At 45.7% G+C, this 16,798-nt stretch overlaps 1 protein-coding gene across 1 annotated transcript in view; it reads right to left on the bottom strand.

Annotated features, from left to right (window-relative positions):
• Positions 1–6,897: 6,897 nt before the first annotated feature.
• Positions 6,898–16,798, bottom strand: part of GLG1 (golgi glycoprotein 1) — a 114,547-nt gene continuing 104,646 nt past the window's right edge. Inside the window, exons 24-26 of the mRNA XM_045533958.1 lie at positions 15,149–15,269; positions 14,398–14,504; positions 6,898–12,073 (exon numbers count right to left, since the gene is read on the bottom strand). Of these exons, the coding sequence (XP_045389914.1) occupies positions 11,906–12,073; positions 14,398–14,504; positions 15,149–15,269 (396 nt within the window). The 3' untranslated portion in view covers positions 6,898–11,905. The remainder of the gene's footprint in view (positions 12,074–14,397; positions 14,505–15,148; positions 15,270–16,798) is intronic.

Genomic DNA, 16,798 nt, shown 5'->3' with positions numbered 1-16,798 from the left:
GCCCGATCTTGGAGGCAGGATTGGCAAGCCTGAGTTCCTGCCCGTTATTTTAACTACTTGCACCTTCCTAGCTGGGCTCCACTCAGAGGAAGAGCAGTCATTGACTCAAGCCTCAGAGAAGTTCTCCCATCCACTTATCCTTCATCACATCAATCTGTTTCCTTTATAGAACTCATCACTATTTCAAATAGGTTTTGTTTACTGCCTTTCCCAACGGTGTAGGCCTGGCCCCTGTTGACAGATCTTTGTCTTAGCACAGCTATATTCTCAGAACTTAGAACAGTGCCTGGCACTTCATCCAGTAAATATTTCTTTAAATGGATAACGATCTAACGATGCAGCCACTATCGCATCTTGCGGCACACTCTCCAGTTTCCATCTTTGGATTCAGTGCCATCTCCCTAAACAAGCCAATCTTGTGTCGCCTGGGACTAGACACGGTGCTGGGTGATGAGATCCAACGATGCCCAAGAAAGAGAGGGCTTCTGCCCTTGGGGAGTGGTAATAAAACTCCAGGGGCCCTTGTGTCACCATGCTATTCCACCGTCTACAAGTTACACCCCACTCACTGGCCAGTCAACTCAAACAAGACCACCCAGATAAGATCTGGCTACCGAAGGACTGAAACTGCCTCTTGCTACTGATGTATGAAAATTCAAGACATGCTGGGCTCCTGTGCTATATAAATACTTTCATAATTTAACTAAGGTTTAATGCTTGGGGTCACCTACCTGCCAAAAAAAGATACTGAGCCATCTGAGACATATCATTGAGGAAGCCTTTCCTGATGCCCAGATGTTGCAATTTTGGGAGAAAAACATCACAAATTTTCTTCATGAGCCATGTGGCTCATGCCATATCCAGGCACATGAATTTAGGAGAAATCTGGTTGTCTGCAGGAAATGGTGGATGAAGTAAAGTGGTACTTAATATGCCGATTCCATTCTGTTTACATGCAGTAAGTAGGGAACAAGATGTGTAGCTCTCTCCCTGCTTCCATCCCTCATCACCATAATCAGCCTGCACTTAGAAATACTAAGTCCTAAGGCTCATTGCAAAGGATGAGTCTTGTCCTTTGTAGGCTCTCATAACCACTGATGCAGTATATTTCAAGGAGGTTGAGTGTTTTCACGTTTTTGGCTTCTCTTTTTCCATAAAACGTCTGAGTTGATTCTTGACTTTTCTGAACAGAGCATCCCTTGAAGAAATAAATCTTTTTTCATAGGCAATTGTTCTTATGAGATTTGGATACACTTAGCTTTTTATCCTTTGCAAACATCTTCTGCCTTCTTGTTTTCCAGTCTGTCAAGGACAGAAATTACAAGAGGTGGGAAGGATTACTTGTAGCATCTGTTTCAAAAGATCTATGTCAGGATTTCCTTTCCACACCAAGAACTGGAGCTTGGAGCACCTCCTCTCTCTAAGCCGGGTTCTAGTGCCTTACACTCCAGAATGTCACATCGCGGATGTAGGTAGGAAGAATGAGAAAGAAAGAAAGTTCGTTTCAGTGTGTGGGTTCCCATCCACCCCACATAGCCTCTCCTTCCTCAGAACAAGTGGGCATGGGGCAGAAAGCTCTTTCGGGGAAGGGTTTTCTAACAGCACAGTTAACACTTTACTCTGGTCAACACTCGGGATGTATAAAAGCACCATTGTAATTATTGTAAAGTACTGTAACTCGTTATTCGTGTCTGTAGATGTGCAGTTCAGCTCAGCTCTTTTCTGTTCCTGTGTAGAGTAAGAATGTGGTCCCGAAGACATTTGAGGCACTTTAGTAAATGGGATCTATTCCCGAGAAGCCCGGGTGACTTTGGGCACACAGGGTGACGGAGCATTTCTGCCCCCCGTGAATGTGGTATTAACATTGTGCACTGTATTTCTATCACGCTAGGTTTCCATTAAGATTTCCTTTTCATGTTACAAGGATTGTAAATGAATAAACAGACATCGTAGTGACTCTTGCCACGTCCACTTGTGAAGTGTTCTTCAAGTGCAGTGACTTGGTATACGTACTTGCCATCATGAATGTCAAACTGTGCATAAAACCGTTTGTACCTACCTGTGTTACCACAGGGTAAGAAAGAATTTGGAAACTGAGGTAGGGAGGATGTGTTTATCTTGTCCTCCATGCAGCCCTGGCATGGCTGCGGGGGAGCCTCTCTCCTCCCCCTGATGTTACTGTCATTGTCACTTACGTCACAATGAGAGGTTTGCCACATCCATCTTTTCCTCACTAAGATGCCCTCCTGGCACCCAACCTGCTGTGCTGGTGGGCAGTTCTGAATTTAGAATCACATGACCCCTTCAACCACCCTGGCAGAGCCCTCCTGTCTTCCAAAAACTCAGCCCAAGACCAGCACTGTGTCCTCAGTGGAGCCTTTCCTTCCCCAAGAGAATGGGCCTCCCGCTGGTGTCCCCACCACACCCTTTTCTGATATGTCTTGTCTTTTTATCCTTACTGGTTCTGTAAAACCCTTTGCAGAGGACTCAACTTCTTTGACACTCCAACACCTAGCATTTGCCTGGCATTTAATAGATGATTAAATGAATGGGGAAAAGTGGAGAGCCAAAGCTTTAAAATGTTTTTAAGATTTAAAGATGTAAAATGTTTTACAATTTTTTCACTTTTTTATTGGGCAACACTTCATTCTATAAAATAGAATAAGTATTCCCCTGTTCTAAAATTTTTAAATAATTGTTCGCCAACTTGAAACCGGGGAAAATGCGCCGTTGCCTCCCAGGTCAGATGTGATTCCTTTAATGCCTTTGTCCACATCCACAAGCCAGTAGGTGGCGCTGTGGCATGTGATTTGCGGCTTCCTGGGCTCACAGGGCTGTGCTGACTATGTCAGATCAATTAGAAACCCGTCAAACTCATCAAACCTCCCTGGGAAGGCTGCTAACCCAGCGTGGCCTCTGTGGCACAGAAGGACTGAAATGAGGCTCTGTGGGTGCAGCCTCCACAAGAGGGAGGTGCCCTTTCCTCCAGCTGCTTGTTCACGTGAAAGGCTCTGTAGAGTTAGGGACCCTCAGACACTTAGATCTGGGCTGCCATCTGCCTCAAGCCCTTCAGAATCCCAGATTGTCATGGTGGGTTAAGAGTGTCACTTATTAGCTCAGCATGGTGGCGCACGCCTGTAGTCCCAGCTACTCAGGAGGCTAAGGCAGGAGGATCACTTCAGCCCAAGAGTTTGAGGCTGCAGTGAGCTATGATGATGCCACTGCACTGTAGCCCAGGTGACAAGAGTGAGACCCTGTATCAAAAAAATAAAATAAAAAATAGCATGACTTTGGGGCTTTGGGCTTGACCTGGCATTGCCTCTGTCTCTTCCTTGGTGTATGACCTTGGGAGGTTACCTTTCCTAAGCCTCTGTATCAGTCTGTACACACACACACACACACGTGCAGGGGAGAGAGAATGAGAGCGAGATTTATTTTAAGGAATTGACTCACATGATACAGGCTGGCAAGTTTGAAACATGCAGGGCAGGTCAGTAGACTGGAAGCTCTGGGAAGAGCTGATGTTGTGGCCTCGAGTTGAAGACAGTCTGGAGGCAGAATTGCTTCTTCCTCGGGCAATCTTGGTCTTTTTTCTTAGGGACTTCAGCTGATTGGATGAGGCCCACCCATATTATGGAGAGTAATCTGCTTTACTCAAACTCTTATCGATTTAAATATTAATCACATTCAAAAAATACCCTCACAATATCTAGATTGGCATTTGGCCAAACATCTGGACATACCAGCATAGTGAAGTTGACACACAAAATCAGCCACCACAGGATTAACTTGCTTGTAAAACGGGCAATGGCATATTTTTTGAGACTCAACTAATAAGACACATGAAATAATTGATCCATTGCCAAATCTTTTGGTGCACAAGTTGCTTTTTTATTACTTTTGCAAGGCGAATTACATGGCCTGGTCCCCTGGGTTTCCAGATTGTGGGAGACAGTGGGAGATGGGCAAAACTGAACGACCCAAGGAGGCCAAGAGACAGCTCAAAGAGCAAAGGACCTGAGCCCAGGCTCATTAGCCAGTCAGCCTGTTAGTGATGGGAGCTGGTCTGGAGTCCCCAGGTGCCACTGGTGCTGATGTCTTTTAACTGAGCTCATTGTGGCTTGTTTACTAACCATGTGGGCGGCACGTAGACTTACTCCAGGATGCAGCCTGAGAGTCGGGTGCAACTGCCTGAGCCCAGGGAGCTATCTTTCCGTGCCCAGGACAAGCACCCGTGTGCATCTCATGTGAGCAGCTCTACCCCAGGGCCCTGGTGATCTTGGCTGACTTGGTCCTTGTGTTTACCAGTTTCTTTAGTGCCCTGCATGTAGCTGGATATTTGTGCTTCATCCTCTCCTCAGACCAGCCAGCCCCACTCTGCTTTGGAACTTTTCCACTGGGTGAGCACTTTGAACACCCAACCTCTGCTCCTTTAGGCTCTGGGTTGGAACATTCCAGACACCTGAGGGAAGCTTTGTGTCCAGTCTTCCCCAGCCCATTACCGTGCGGGACCAATTGCTGCCAGCCTTTGTGGGGCAAAGGCAGCCAGGACACTTGGCCACAGAAGAAGGTGCAGATGCAGGGTCGTCTGCCTAGAGTCTCATCCGAGCAGAGGGCCCCTACTGGTGATACATTCCCTTTTACCCAGCAGCTTTTTAAACCAAAGCTTAGCAGGATCACAGGAGGGAGAAATCCCCATTGCAACAAGCACGGAAGACTTGGGCGAGGAAGGAGCAGGGTCCCATTCTCCTCTCCAGATCCGCTTAGTGCCAGAGCTCTGAGCCTGACAACACACTTGCTTGCTCTGGGCTCCACTTTTTCTTCTCAAAATGCTTTATAGACATCTGGTCCCCCTACTCCCTGGAATAAGGGTTAATGGCATTCTTCAGGTAATACAATAAGGCACAGACTCTCTTCATGTGACCTGGTTCCACACTTCATCCCCGAAGTAAACTCCACTTTGTCTAGCCAGGCCACGCTTTCCTCCTCCAGGCAGGCTTTCAGGATCTCCAGCTGCAGCTGCCCAGCCAGCCAGGAACCAAGAGGAACAAGAGAGGCAGACAGGGTGCAACCCCCAGCCCCCAGCCTCCTGCTATCTCCAGCCATGGTGCCCCTCAGCACCGGCTGAGACAGAGGCGACATCCAGAAGGGAGAGGGGTCTCCAGGGCACCCTCAGCATGCCAGGGGCCCTCCACAGAGATGCAGCCCTGCCCTGAGGGAACCAGCCTTGGGGGACTTGTGTCTCCCATCAGGCCCAGCCAGGCTAAGACCTCAGGCTGCTGACTCACACGGGACCTGCTTCAGAGTTTTTCTTAAAGGTTATCAGCTTTTTGTGACTAATGTTTAGAATTTAACTTTTATTTTTACCAAAGCATACAGACACTAGTTTCAAGTCAACTGATGCTACAAGGCTTATTATAACGAGGAGCAGCAGCACCCGGCCCCACACCACCCTGGGGAGTCTCGGTCCCCAGGGGTGATCACTCTCAACTCTCATAGCTTTTTCTTCTGGTAAGTAACGATTTCTCAATTCATGCTTACACTGTTATTTTATTGGTTTCCAGGTTTCAGATATTCTCTACTGACTTGAAAGGTAATTTAGCTCACAGACCACAGCGACACTCATTGCCCCACCTGCTGCCCATCCCTGATATTTGATTTTTATCTCCCTTTCTGGGTTGAATCAATATTGTTTACAGTGTTTTTTTTAATGTGCAAATATCATTGTCACTTGAGACATGTCACACACTATAATTACACTTCTGTTAGTTTTCCTTTGTCTGAAAATGTCTTGATATTACCATTATTTCTAAAGGATATATTTGGGGGATATAGAATTTGGGGTGGACAGTTTTTTTTTAATTTCAGCACTTAAAGATGTTTTTCTGGCCTCCATGATTTCTGATGAGAAGTCCAAGTCATTCAAATCCTTGTTTGCTTGAAGTAAGTTTGTTGTTTTTCTGTTTTCAAGATTTTCTCTTTATCTTTGATTTTCAACAGTTTCACCATGAAGTGCTTAGGGACAGTTCTCTTCAAATTTATACTGTTTGGAATTTACTGAGATGCTTTAATCTGTAGACTTAAGTCATTCACTAAAGTTGGATGTTTTCAGTTATTGTTTGTTTTTTTTTTGTTTGTTTGTTTTTTGAGATAGTCTCGCTCTGCTGCCAAGGCTAGAGTGCCATGGCGTCAGCCTAGCTCACAGCAACCTCGAACTCCTGGGGCTCACGCGATCCTCCTGCCTCAGCCTCCTGAGTAGCTGGGACTACAGGTACATGCTACCACACCTGGCTAATATTTATTTTATTTTATTTTTGGTAGAGACGGGGTCTCACTGTTGCCCAGGCTGGTCTCGAACTCTTGGCCTCAAGCGATCCTTCCGACTTTAGGAAATCCCTGCTACCATGCAAACTCTGTTAAGCCTTAATTTTTAACATCGAGATGCAAATTAGCTTTGCTGAGAGTGGGAGAAGCCAAAGAAAAGGTTCAGGAAGGGTGTCCGGTGAAGGCCACTGACCCAGGGACCGGGCTGTTGGGAACCAGGTTGGGAGCACTGAGTAAAAGGGGCCACAGGAGGCTTCCATGGAGAGAGGTTCCAGGCATGTACCCTCCCCATGACAAAGCCTCACGATGTGGGCTCAAGAGTCAGAAAACCCCAGATGTGACTTCCAGCTCTGCCACTGGCATACAAAAATGAAGGAGATCAAGGTCCCTTTTCCCCTAAAAGTCCTATAGTCCTGCTCTGCTCGACCCAATTAGCCAAGAACTAAAGACCTTATCCATAGATTTGTATCAGTTGACAAGTTCACTGCCATTGCTTATAGGTTCAAAAACTTATAGCAGAGCAGGTGGTTGGAAATTTCTCCCAGTCACCACAGAGAAGATTTAACAAGTAAAAACCTGCAAACTCTTTATTAAATTCTCCCATTTCATCTGTACAGAAAAAAATGCACATTATGTTCAGAACATATCTCAGTAACATCTCAAAATTACACAGCATGAACATGTAAAAACAAGGAACTGCCAGGATTTTATACATAGAAAGGAAACCCATTTACAAAAGAGGCTTGTTAATTGTACTTTTCTTTTTTTCTTTCTTTCAAAAAAAAAAAAAAAGTTAAAGGCCTAAGATCGCATACAGCATTTGCTGCCGTCTGTTTCCTGCTGGGACTAAACTGGGAACGCTGTGCTGGGGGGAGCTGCCCAGGAACACCCTGTTGTTGGCTCTCCTGTGGGTCCCCCCAACGCAGTGCACTGCAGTTGGACCTGGAGGACCAGTTTGCACCACCCTGGCATGTCTGCAGAGGGCCCTGCTGGGCTCTGGGGTCCAGATGTCAATTCTATGTTGAGGGGAAAGCAAAACACAATATAGAGGCACTGTCTGAACTCTCTCCTAGGCCAGGAATATTTCTCTAGTGCACGCTGCACCACGTCCTATGTGTGGGTTGTGATGGATCGTGGGAATGAGGGGAGAGGACCACCTGTTAGGATCCCGTCATCGCCAGCCTGAGCAGAAAGCCCCATCTTTGTGCTCCGGGTGACAGTCCTCTGGGTCCCCACAATGATCTCACCAGTGGCCTGGGGGGAGCCCGTCATGCTGAAGATCAGTCTGGGTTTGCTAATGACTTATCTGTTGTCTGATGTCTGGGTAGGAAGGGGTATTTGGCTTCAAACTCAACTGCCCTAGCTAGCATGTGACCTGGTCCACCCTGGTGACAGAGGAGGACCAACGAGTGTGGTTAAAGGCATGGCCAAAGGCAAATGGGAAGAAGGGAGGGAGGCCAGAACATTGGATCTGGCCACAGGCCCTTGGGAACCAGAGGCAAGTCAGAAGACAATTGTCCCTGCAGACCCAAGAGAAACCCGTGACACTAGAGTGCTGTGTTTTATAAAATTACTTAGGTGCTGCCCAAATGGTGAGAAATAAAAGGGTGCATTCTGATCTGAGGTTTTTCAAATTTACAAGAAACTGAAATACAAGTAAATATACCAAAATACACATAATCCAAAAAGCCATATTCTTCTTTTGGTTCTCTGGCCCACATTTAGGCTGAATGTGCCAGGCTGGTAGGCTGACTCTGAGGGTTCCTAGTCTGGCTTCCTTCTCCTTATCTCCTGACCCAGACTCAGTTCCACGTGGAGAGTGTTTTCTTTTGTGATGAGCAGGGGGAGCGATGGGAAGGGAAGGCCTTTCCTCAGAGGGACCTGAGGCCAGCTGGGAGAGGAGGCCCCATGAAGCCACCTACCCCTTCCCTGGATGACTCACTAGAGCAGGATCTTTGGGACAGAAGTAGTATCACGAGGCTGGAGGCTGGGAGGATAGGAGACATGTCCAGAAATCATACTGGTACGTTACATAAAAGTGAATCTTCCTTAGGAATGTCAAGGGGAGTCAGCCACGTAATTCTCTTTCCAATCTATCTGATAAAATATAAAATATATGTGTAGACGTCCTCACCATTGGATTCTTCTATTAGTTGATCTCATGAAATAGGAAGAAATGAAATAGTAACTTTCTGTCCCATCTTCTAGGAAAGCAATCACCTCCCTGAGATGCATCTGCACCCCATCAGCCGAGCTGCTCACTGTCCCTCAGAAGAGTAAGTACAGGGTGTAACAGCCAAAGGCCTGCAACGAACTCACACCAACACCTGCTTACTAAATACCAGTTCATCAGTAGCCCTAGAATTCCCCAACCTTCTAAGGATGCACTGGCTCAGACTAAGCTGACAGAGCCACAGCACTGGGATCAGGAATGGCAGCCAGAGGGTCTCCAGGGAATGTAGGGAAGGTCTTTCCCAGCACCAAACCCAAGCCTTTGGTATGAGCCTCTGTTGGCGCATCTTGTCAGGGACTTGTCTTGGGACAGCAGCAAAGTCCAGGGATGGACCAAGGTCTCACTCACAGACACCCCCTTCTGTGGGAGAAGCTCCGTTGGGAACAGTTAATCTTGTTCTTGACATTTTGCCCAGATTTCTCATCTGTACCACAAAGCCTCCATCCTGGGCTCTTGGTGGCTATGGAGGGTTGTGAAGAACGCTATGTATAAGAGTCTCCAAGACACTGGCGTGAGCTGGCAAGGCCAGATTGACAGTGACCTGGCTACAGTCATTTTCAGCAAGTGCCTGGAGCCTTGGCCTTGGCAAAAACCCCTAACGGCTACTTATATTATTGTTTGTGGGCCAGACACCAGGAGAATAGAGAAAGGCCAGAGTCCATCATCATCTCCTACAGAAGGGTAGCGGTTCCTCTTCTTGACTAGTTCTCAACCAGTTGATTTATACCCATGATTGCCCCATGAGGGGGAACCGGGGCTGCCCGGGCCCTGCTTTGTTATGCCAAATGAGATACAGAACAGATGTAGCTGGGCTTCCAGTTTGGATGGCGCTGGGTCCCTTGGATTTAGAAAAACTTGCTCAGGACCTGCCTGGGACTCTCAAGCGGCAGTCATAGGAAACTACTCCAAGTAGGAAGGTAAAAGACTTTCTTGTACCAAGCAACTCAAGATACCAGCAGAGCTATAATTTCTATTCCAGCCATTTCTAAAGATGACAAATGTTCCAAGAACCAAACTCCATCAAACTTCCAAATCTGCTGCAGATAACTAATGGGATTTTCTCAGTTCACAGAGAACAGAAATATCGAGACACTTGAGAACTACAAGGATGCTTTACATGTTGGGAGGGAGACTGCAGAGATGGCGAATGATACCCCCACCCTAGTCAAACAGTGAACATTAATCCTATCCTGTAAACCTCATAGATATGTCAGTGGGAATCTGCATTTAGAAGACAGTCCTGGTTCTTGCTATCAAGCCTCAGCAGCCCCCCACCCAGAGGGGAACCCCTGGACAAGGAGGGTCCAGACTAGCTCAGTTTGGTCTGGGAGTGGTGGTACTAAGGTGTGCTGCGCATACTCCAAGGGTTTCAAGTTTTATGAGATTGAAGAGTCCCAGGACAGGTGCAGAGAATCAGGAAGACCCTAACAGCAGGACTGAGGGGACCAAGCAGCTTAGCAGCTTCCCTTGGTGACTAGCATTACCCTCGGCAGGGGGGACATACAGCTGGCTTCTGGAACCCACTGCCTCTAGGAAGGGCAGCAAAATAGAAAAAACAAAGAAAAGGAAGAAAACCACAGTATTCAAATATATGTCAGTCAGGTTAGACAAGGAGTAATTTGGATCAACCGATCCACAAACTGACACACCTTGTACGGAGCACATCTCAGGGAAGACAAACGTTGCTCAGGTGCCGCGGCGCATGCGGACAGCACACGCGGACAGCAGGAAGGAGAGGCAGGAGGAGGAAGGGCACCGTGGGTGGGCCTCGGTCTACGTGGACAGTTTTAGGCACGTGATTTATAATACTTTGCGGACATCTAACAGGTTAATAAAATATATATTATATAAATATATCTCCTACTGTACAAGCTGCTTTATTGTGCAGCCACCGTGACTTCATGCTTCAAACCCAACCAAAGGTGTACCAGGTTGAGCCGGGTGATGCCTGGACTCCTCCTATTCTTATAACCCAAACCTGTCACCTCCATGCTGGAGGAATGAGGGGGGTGGCAAGGAATATTGCTTCTATAAAGCTCAGATTCTGGAAAGGTTGCTGAATCACCAGAATACAAAATTTAGCCAATGCCTAATAGAGTGGGTACATGCAACAGACAGAAAGAAAAAAAAAACAGAGAAAATCCTCCATCTTTTAATGTAATAAATTTCCACACCCTCTCCACGTAGAGGCACAAAGAAGCATGTCTGGGAGGTTTGCCTGGAGTGTGCAGAAAGGTCAGGTTGGACTGCCAGGCGCACCCTGAGACCATGCTAAATCTTTATAAGCCACTGTTGCTGACCTGTATTGTAGCCTGAAAAATAAAGCAAAGTGAATCAACCCCCTGCTCCTCTTTCCTGTTCTGCGGCCCCCCACACCCAAGTCTTCAAGGACCCTCACTGCCATCACTGCCTCCTGGTGGAGCACAGCACTTCTGGAGAAACTGCTGCCTCAGCAGGGTCGATCCGGACGCACGGAGTCCTGCACTGTCCTGGAGAAGGAAGGTTACTGGGCTCCCGCAGCTGAGGGACTCAGCGTCCAGCCTCTCAGTACAGATCAACAGAGCACCCACCTTCACAAACTTCGGGTCCTCCCCCCTCCCCATCTGCCCTTGGCCTAGGGAGGCTCCTGCTTTACTTCAATGCCGTGAGGAGATCACTGAGATATCCGTGCTTTGGGGCTGTGACCAGCAATGGCTTATGTAGGGTGGGAACTGGAAGGCATCACTGTTTCAGCAGAAGAAAACAGGACCCAGAGCAGGCGGGTTAGTGGTTTCCCACTACTAGAAGACCATGGCCCTGACGTGGCCCAACAGTGCTTCTGAGAGATGAATGTGACATCTCAGATACAGCGTACTGGGTGGTGTGTGTCCCCTCTAAGTCCTGCCTTCATTTTACACAGTCACACAGAAGAAATAACCCCATTGACCAAATAAAGCCTGGAAGAGATGTGTTACTATATACATTTTTTTCTTTAAAAATTACTTTGCTTTTTTTTTTGGTGTTTTTTTTTTTTTAAAAAGCATTTGAGTTGCAGGTCAGGTGAGTTGGTTCTGGAAGTACTGGTAGTTCTGTTGGTATGAGAGACTTGTCTACAGGCAGGTAAACCCAAGTTTGCCAACAAAGGCAATAACCCAAGCGGCCAGCTGCTGATGCTGCACGAGTGGTGAGGAGAGGAGACACCATGAACATGGGCGAAGTCTGGATGGGACAATGCAGCGGACACCTGCTGATGCTCTAACACGGGTGTTGGTGTCACCTCTCAGAAGAGCGAGGCGAGTGGGTACACTATACAGGAGGGCTGTACAAATAGGGCACGGATAGGTAGTTCCTTTGGTGATCAAGGTGGCTCTACCTGTCCTTGAGCTCTCGTGTCACTCGTTTAGTGATCCGTCCGCACATCAGGCCAATCAGGAACAATATACAGATGCTCCCACTGATCACAGAGAGAATGTAGTTCTTGGACGGAGACGTCATTACTTGCATGGCGAGATCAGAGAAGCCATCTGCTGGGGCCACCTAGAAGGACACAGAGCACGTGATCTTCTGAAAGAACTGGGCTGGTGGCAGTGCTAGGTCTAAACATCCCCCTAGATTCCTAGTTTAATTTATGTCTTTCTTTGGGGGAGGGAGGGGAGTACAAAAGAAAATCAACAGAGAGCTACACCTCTTTCTCCTGATCATAGAACTGTGTATGTATGCTGCACAAAATTAGGAATATTGAAACATAAAAAGAGGTGCAGTCACCCACAATTCTATCAGAGCGATCACCACTAGCAACATAATAACACTAAGGACTGGACAATGTGTTGGGCCCTGGGCAAAGGGCTCCCCCCTGTGTTCTCACTCACTGAGTGTTCACACCAAGCCTACTGAGCGGGTTTCACGGCTTCCATATTGCAAGTAAAGAGTCAGTGGCCCAGGGTAAGTAAGGGTAGTTAAATGACTTGCACAAGGCCACAGGTTCTTATGTATTTTGATTTATGCTCTTCATTGTGTTTGCTGCCTTTTTAAAAAACAGAAAAGGTGAGATTGTGCTGTATGTTAATTCTGTATCTTGACTTTTTTCACTCACCATTACATCATAGGCATTCCCCATATCAAAAACAATATGCGGACATTACTTATAATGATAGAATATACTTAACCACTCTCCAATTGTGGACACTGATAGTTTAACCAGTTTTTATCCTCAGTTTTCCATTGCTTTCTCCAGTGGACCTGTATGGTAGCCTGCCATGGCAGAATCAGGACTGAAAGGTTCCCATACACATGAACCTGTTCTTTTGAGTCTCAGCCTGGGTGCTAGACGTGATCTGGCCCAGAGATGTCCAGGCTGTTTCATCCCATGATACAGCAAAGAGGCATGAGAGTAAAGAGATTTGAGCGCCAACAGTTGCCAACATAAAACAAGCAGTGAATCACTCTGAGTCACTCTGCAGCAATGCTATGCAGTTCAAAGGAGCGGAAACCAATGAAAGAAGAATGGACCAATGTAGTAGCTCTCTCTACTGCTTCACCAAGCCAAGGGCTCAAAGGTGACTTTCTTCCCTTGGGAGGGGGGTGAGGGAGTGTTAATTATTGTGACAAATATGATCCGTCCCCTGCATCTCCCTTCCATCTGGGTATGAAGACTTTCTCTGGTCATTCTCTCTTGCCTTGTTACCCTTGACCTGGAAGCATACAGGGGATAGGAAGAATTGGCCGAGAAGGAGGGGAGTTCCCATGGTCACTTTCTTGATCTAAGGTCACTGGGAATCTTTATCCCAGTGTGAGCTGATACAAAAGCATGGATCTAGGCCGGGCGCGGTAGCTCACGCCTGTAATCCTAGCACTCTGGGAGGCCGAGGCGGGTGGATTGCTTGACCTCAGGAGTTCGAGACCAGCCTGAGCAAGAGCGAGACCCCGTCTCTACTAAAAAAAATACAAAGAAATTATCTGGCCAACTAAAATATATATATATAGAAAAAATTAGCCGGGCATGGTGGCGCATGCCTGTAGTCCCAGCTACTCGGCAGGCTGAGGCAGTAGGATCGTTTAGGCCCAGGAGTTTGAGGTTGCTGTGAGCTACGCTGACGCCACGGCACTCACTCTAGCCCGGGCAACAAAGCGAGACTCTGTCTCAAAATAAATAAATAAATAAAAAGCATGGATCTAGAAACCTACAGATCTCAGGCAAATCATATTCTCTGAAGTCAGTTTCCTGAAGTCAGTTTCCTGAGGGAATACTCATTCTACTTACCACAGGGGATTTCAAGGTAATGGCGTAATATATCCACCAAAGTGTTTTGTAAACTACAAAGCAATGTATACATGAGAAGAACTGTTATTCTTCTCACTGAGGCTGAACTTCTGTAGGGAAAATTTCGCCCAGCCCAAGTCTGCTTGGGTACCACACACATTCACCAGTATCCTGCAGTCTCTCTTCATCCTATTCTTCATGTTCCAGACCACTGAGCACTGGTCTCACGTACATATTTTTCTCCCAAAGACTGTATAAAATTATAAAAACCAGCTTTAAGACAGGCAAGGCTGAATTTCTTTCTTTTTCCTTGGGCATGATGTCTCTTTTCTCTTTGGGTGACTCACTTTTCAGTAGTGAACCATGGGCAACTGAGGGCAGAAAGCAGTGGCCCTGGCAAAGCCTGGCAGACACAGCCAAAGGGAGATGGTGATTCCAGGCTCATGAATAATCAAGGAGTATTTAAAAGTGTACTGACCAAGTTTTCAAATACACTTCTTGCTAGTCCCACAATAAGGACAAAAAGACCAGTCAAATATCTCAAAGAGACTGGAAAATGACAGAAGAGATCGTCACGTTAGAAGAGTCTCCTGATCATTACCTTTGCTGCGTAACTCCACATTTCGATGCGGTCATTGAGGCGTTTTTTACACTCGGGTTGTAACCTCACTCGCTTATCCTCCAGTGCTTCCATGAGACAGGACATTTCTGTAGAAGGAAGTGGATAAGGAGAGTCTGAAACTGTACAGATCAGAGAAGTTCCTATAAGGTTGGGGAAGAGGCTATCCAACCACCACAGAGAATTCAGATCTGAAGGCTCAACAAAGTTAAATTCATTCTAGGAAACTTCAGCCAAGATCCAACATGGAGAGAAATTGTATTTAACCTCTAAGTTTGGCTGTGCAGAGTCTCTGTTAAACCCACTTCTTTTCATTGGGCATACCTGGTCCAGAAACAACTTTTACACCTGTCCTAGCTCCAGCCTCACAAGGAACCTGTCTATTGAGCCCACTGTGGCCACTGGGAAGTGGATGAAGCTGGTTTGGGTAAGGAGAGAAAGAGGGCCAGGATGACGACTTAACTTTTGCTTCCCCGATAAATACAATAACTCAACTCTCCCTTTTCGTCAAATCTTTAGCTCTGGTCATGAATAGGTCAGTTCAAATCTGCAGGATTACTCCTAAATTTACTATGCCACAAAGGCCTTGTTTTGGCATCAGCCAGGCCCCCAGGGGATGCTGTCTATAGTCGGGCTGCAGCTACAGAACAGAGTAGCTATAACTGATGTCTGAGAGGGAGTCTGCTCCTCCAGAGACAGTTCAGACCGGGTTAGAGTGAACACAGTGACTTACGACGTCCACGGCCAGGGGTGATGGCTGCACAGTGGTGTTTAATGTCCAGGGCACAAGCTGTATGAAGAACTGGGTCCACAAAGATGTCTGCTTTGCTTTCCTTCAGCATGTTCAACACTTCCTAGAAAGGGAAGGTCATTGTGGAGAGAGGTTTTGTAGAGGAAATGAATCAGATCTGGTGTCTATAAATATTTCATATATAAACAAACAAGTCCAGGAGGATAAGTTGAGGGTTAACAACAGAGATTACTCTGGTATAGGTGGCAATGTGGTGATGGTGCACACAACACAGATTTTTAGCATCCAATTTAAATCCAATAACTAACTTTTAGGGATGTAAAGCTATGTGTGAAGGAAAGCAGGGGACTGTAGGTGATTGTATATAAGATCGCATTTGGGTTTTTGGCATTCTGGTATGCCATGTTATTTTAAAATACCTAACGGTTAGTATTTTTATGGATGTAATATAGTTATTTTGTTATTTTAAGAAATGTGAAAAAAATGTGAAATCTCAAAATCAGAGTAACATGCTATATTAAAATTCCCAGTCAGATAAAGGTATATTTGTTTACAAAATGTTCTACTCCATCATCCTTAAAAATAAAACAAAGAATGGACAGAGTCTAACTTCTACCGCAAGAATAATTCTTATTTGAGTTTAAAGATATTCTGAACAAGAGGAATATAAATATGTTAGCAGTGAAATCAATTCTGCAGACTCTCCATTTATACATGATGAGATTATAGGAGGTAAAGACAGGCCAGAAATGTTTTCTTAAATAAAAGTTAGTTTGCTGAGTAGGTACACTGTAGTCCCTATAAAACAACACTAACAAAAACAAAAGCCAAATAAAACCCCAATATTATTCTAAAATCCTCCCCCACCAGAGTTATGTGGGATCATTTGATGATAAATAAGTCAAAAGAAAATATACAGATTTAGTTTTTAACCAATTCCTATCAGTCCCTCAGATCATGGGGAATCAGAAACATTTTTAGCAGATGAAAATATTCATACACATTTACATTCTCAATGATTAAACAACACCAACGAAATTCTTTTTAAAAACATTTAAAAAAAAATCAAGTATATTATTTCATTTTTAATTTGCAAGACAATGTATATATTGTGGCAATATTTTGATAAATTTGTTTATGTGACATTTCTAAAATGAGCTAGTTTTAGTTTCATTCATTTCCACAAATGTGTAACCCTTATTGATATATTGGTATTGACATTTTGCTTTGATATTGCACTTACAGTGCCCTTAAAGAATGTCTAGTCATGGGGATCAGATGTATTCACAAATAATTAGAATATGTGAAAAGAATATTCAAGTTATAGGAGCTTAATGGTCAAAGACCAAATTAAAATGTGGAATGCTGGGCAGGAAGGTTTAGATTTTCTTTCCTTCTTTTTTTTTTTTAAGAGACAGGGTCTTGCTTTGTTGCCCAGGCTGGAGTACAGTGGCATGATCACAGCTCACTGTAGACTCGAACTCCTGGGCTCAAGCAATCCTCCTGCTTCAACCACCCGAGTAGCTGGGACTACAGGTAGGTGCCATTGCGCCAGGCTAATTTTTAAATTTTCTGTAGAGATGGGGTCTCTATGTTGCTCAGGCCTTAGCCTCCCAAATCACTAGGTTACAG

This window comes from Lemur catta, chromosome 20 (assembly GCF_020740605.2).
Source record: "Lemur catta isolate mLemCat1 chromosome 20, mLemCat1.pri, whole genome shotgun sequence".
In the NCBI taxonomy this organism is placed as follows: Eukaryota; Metazoa; Chordata; class Mammalia; order Primates; family Lemuridae; genus Lemur; species Lemur catta.
Note: the sequence above shows the minus strand (reverse complement) of the source record. Positions and strands in the feature narration are given on the sequence as shown.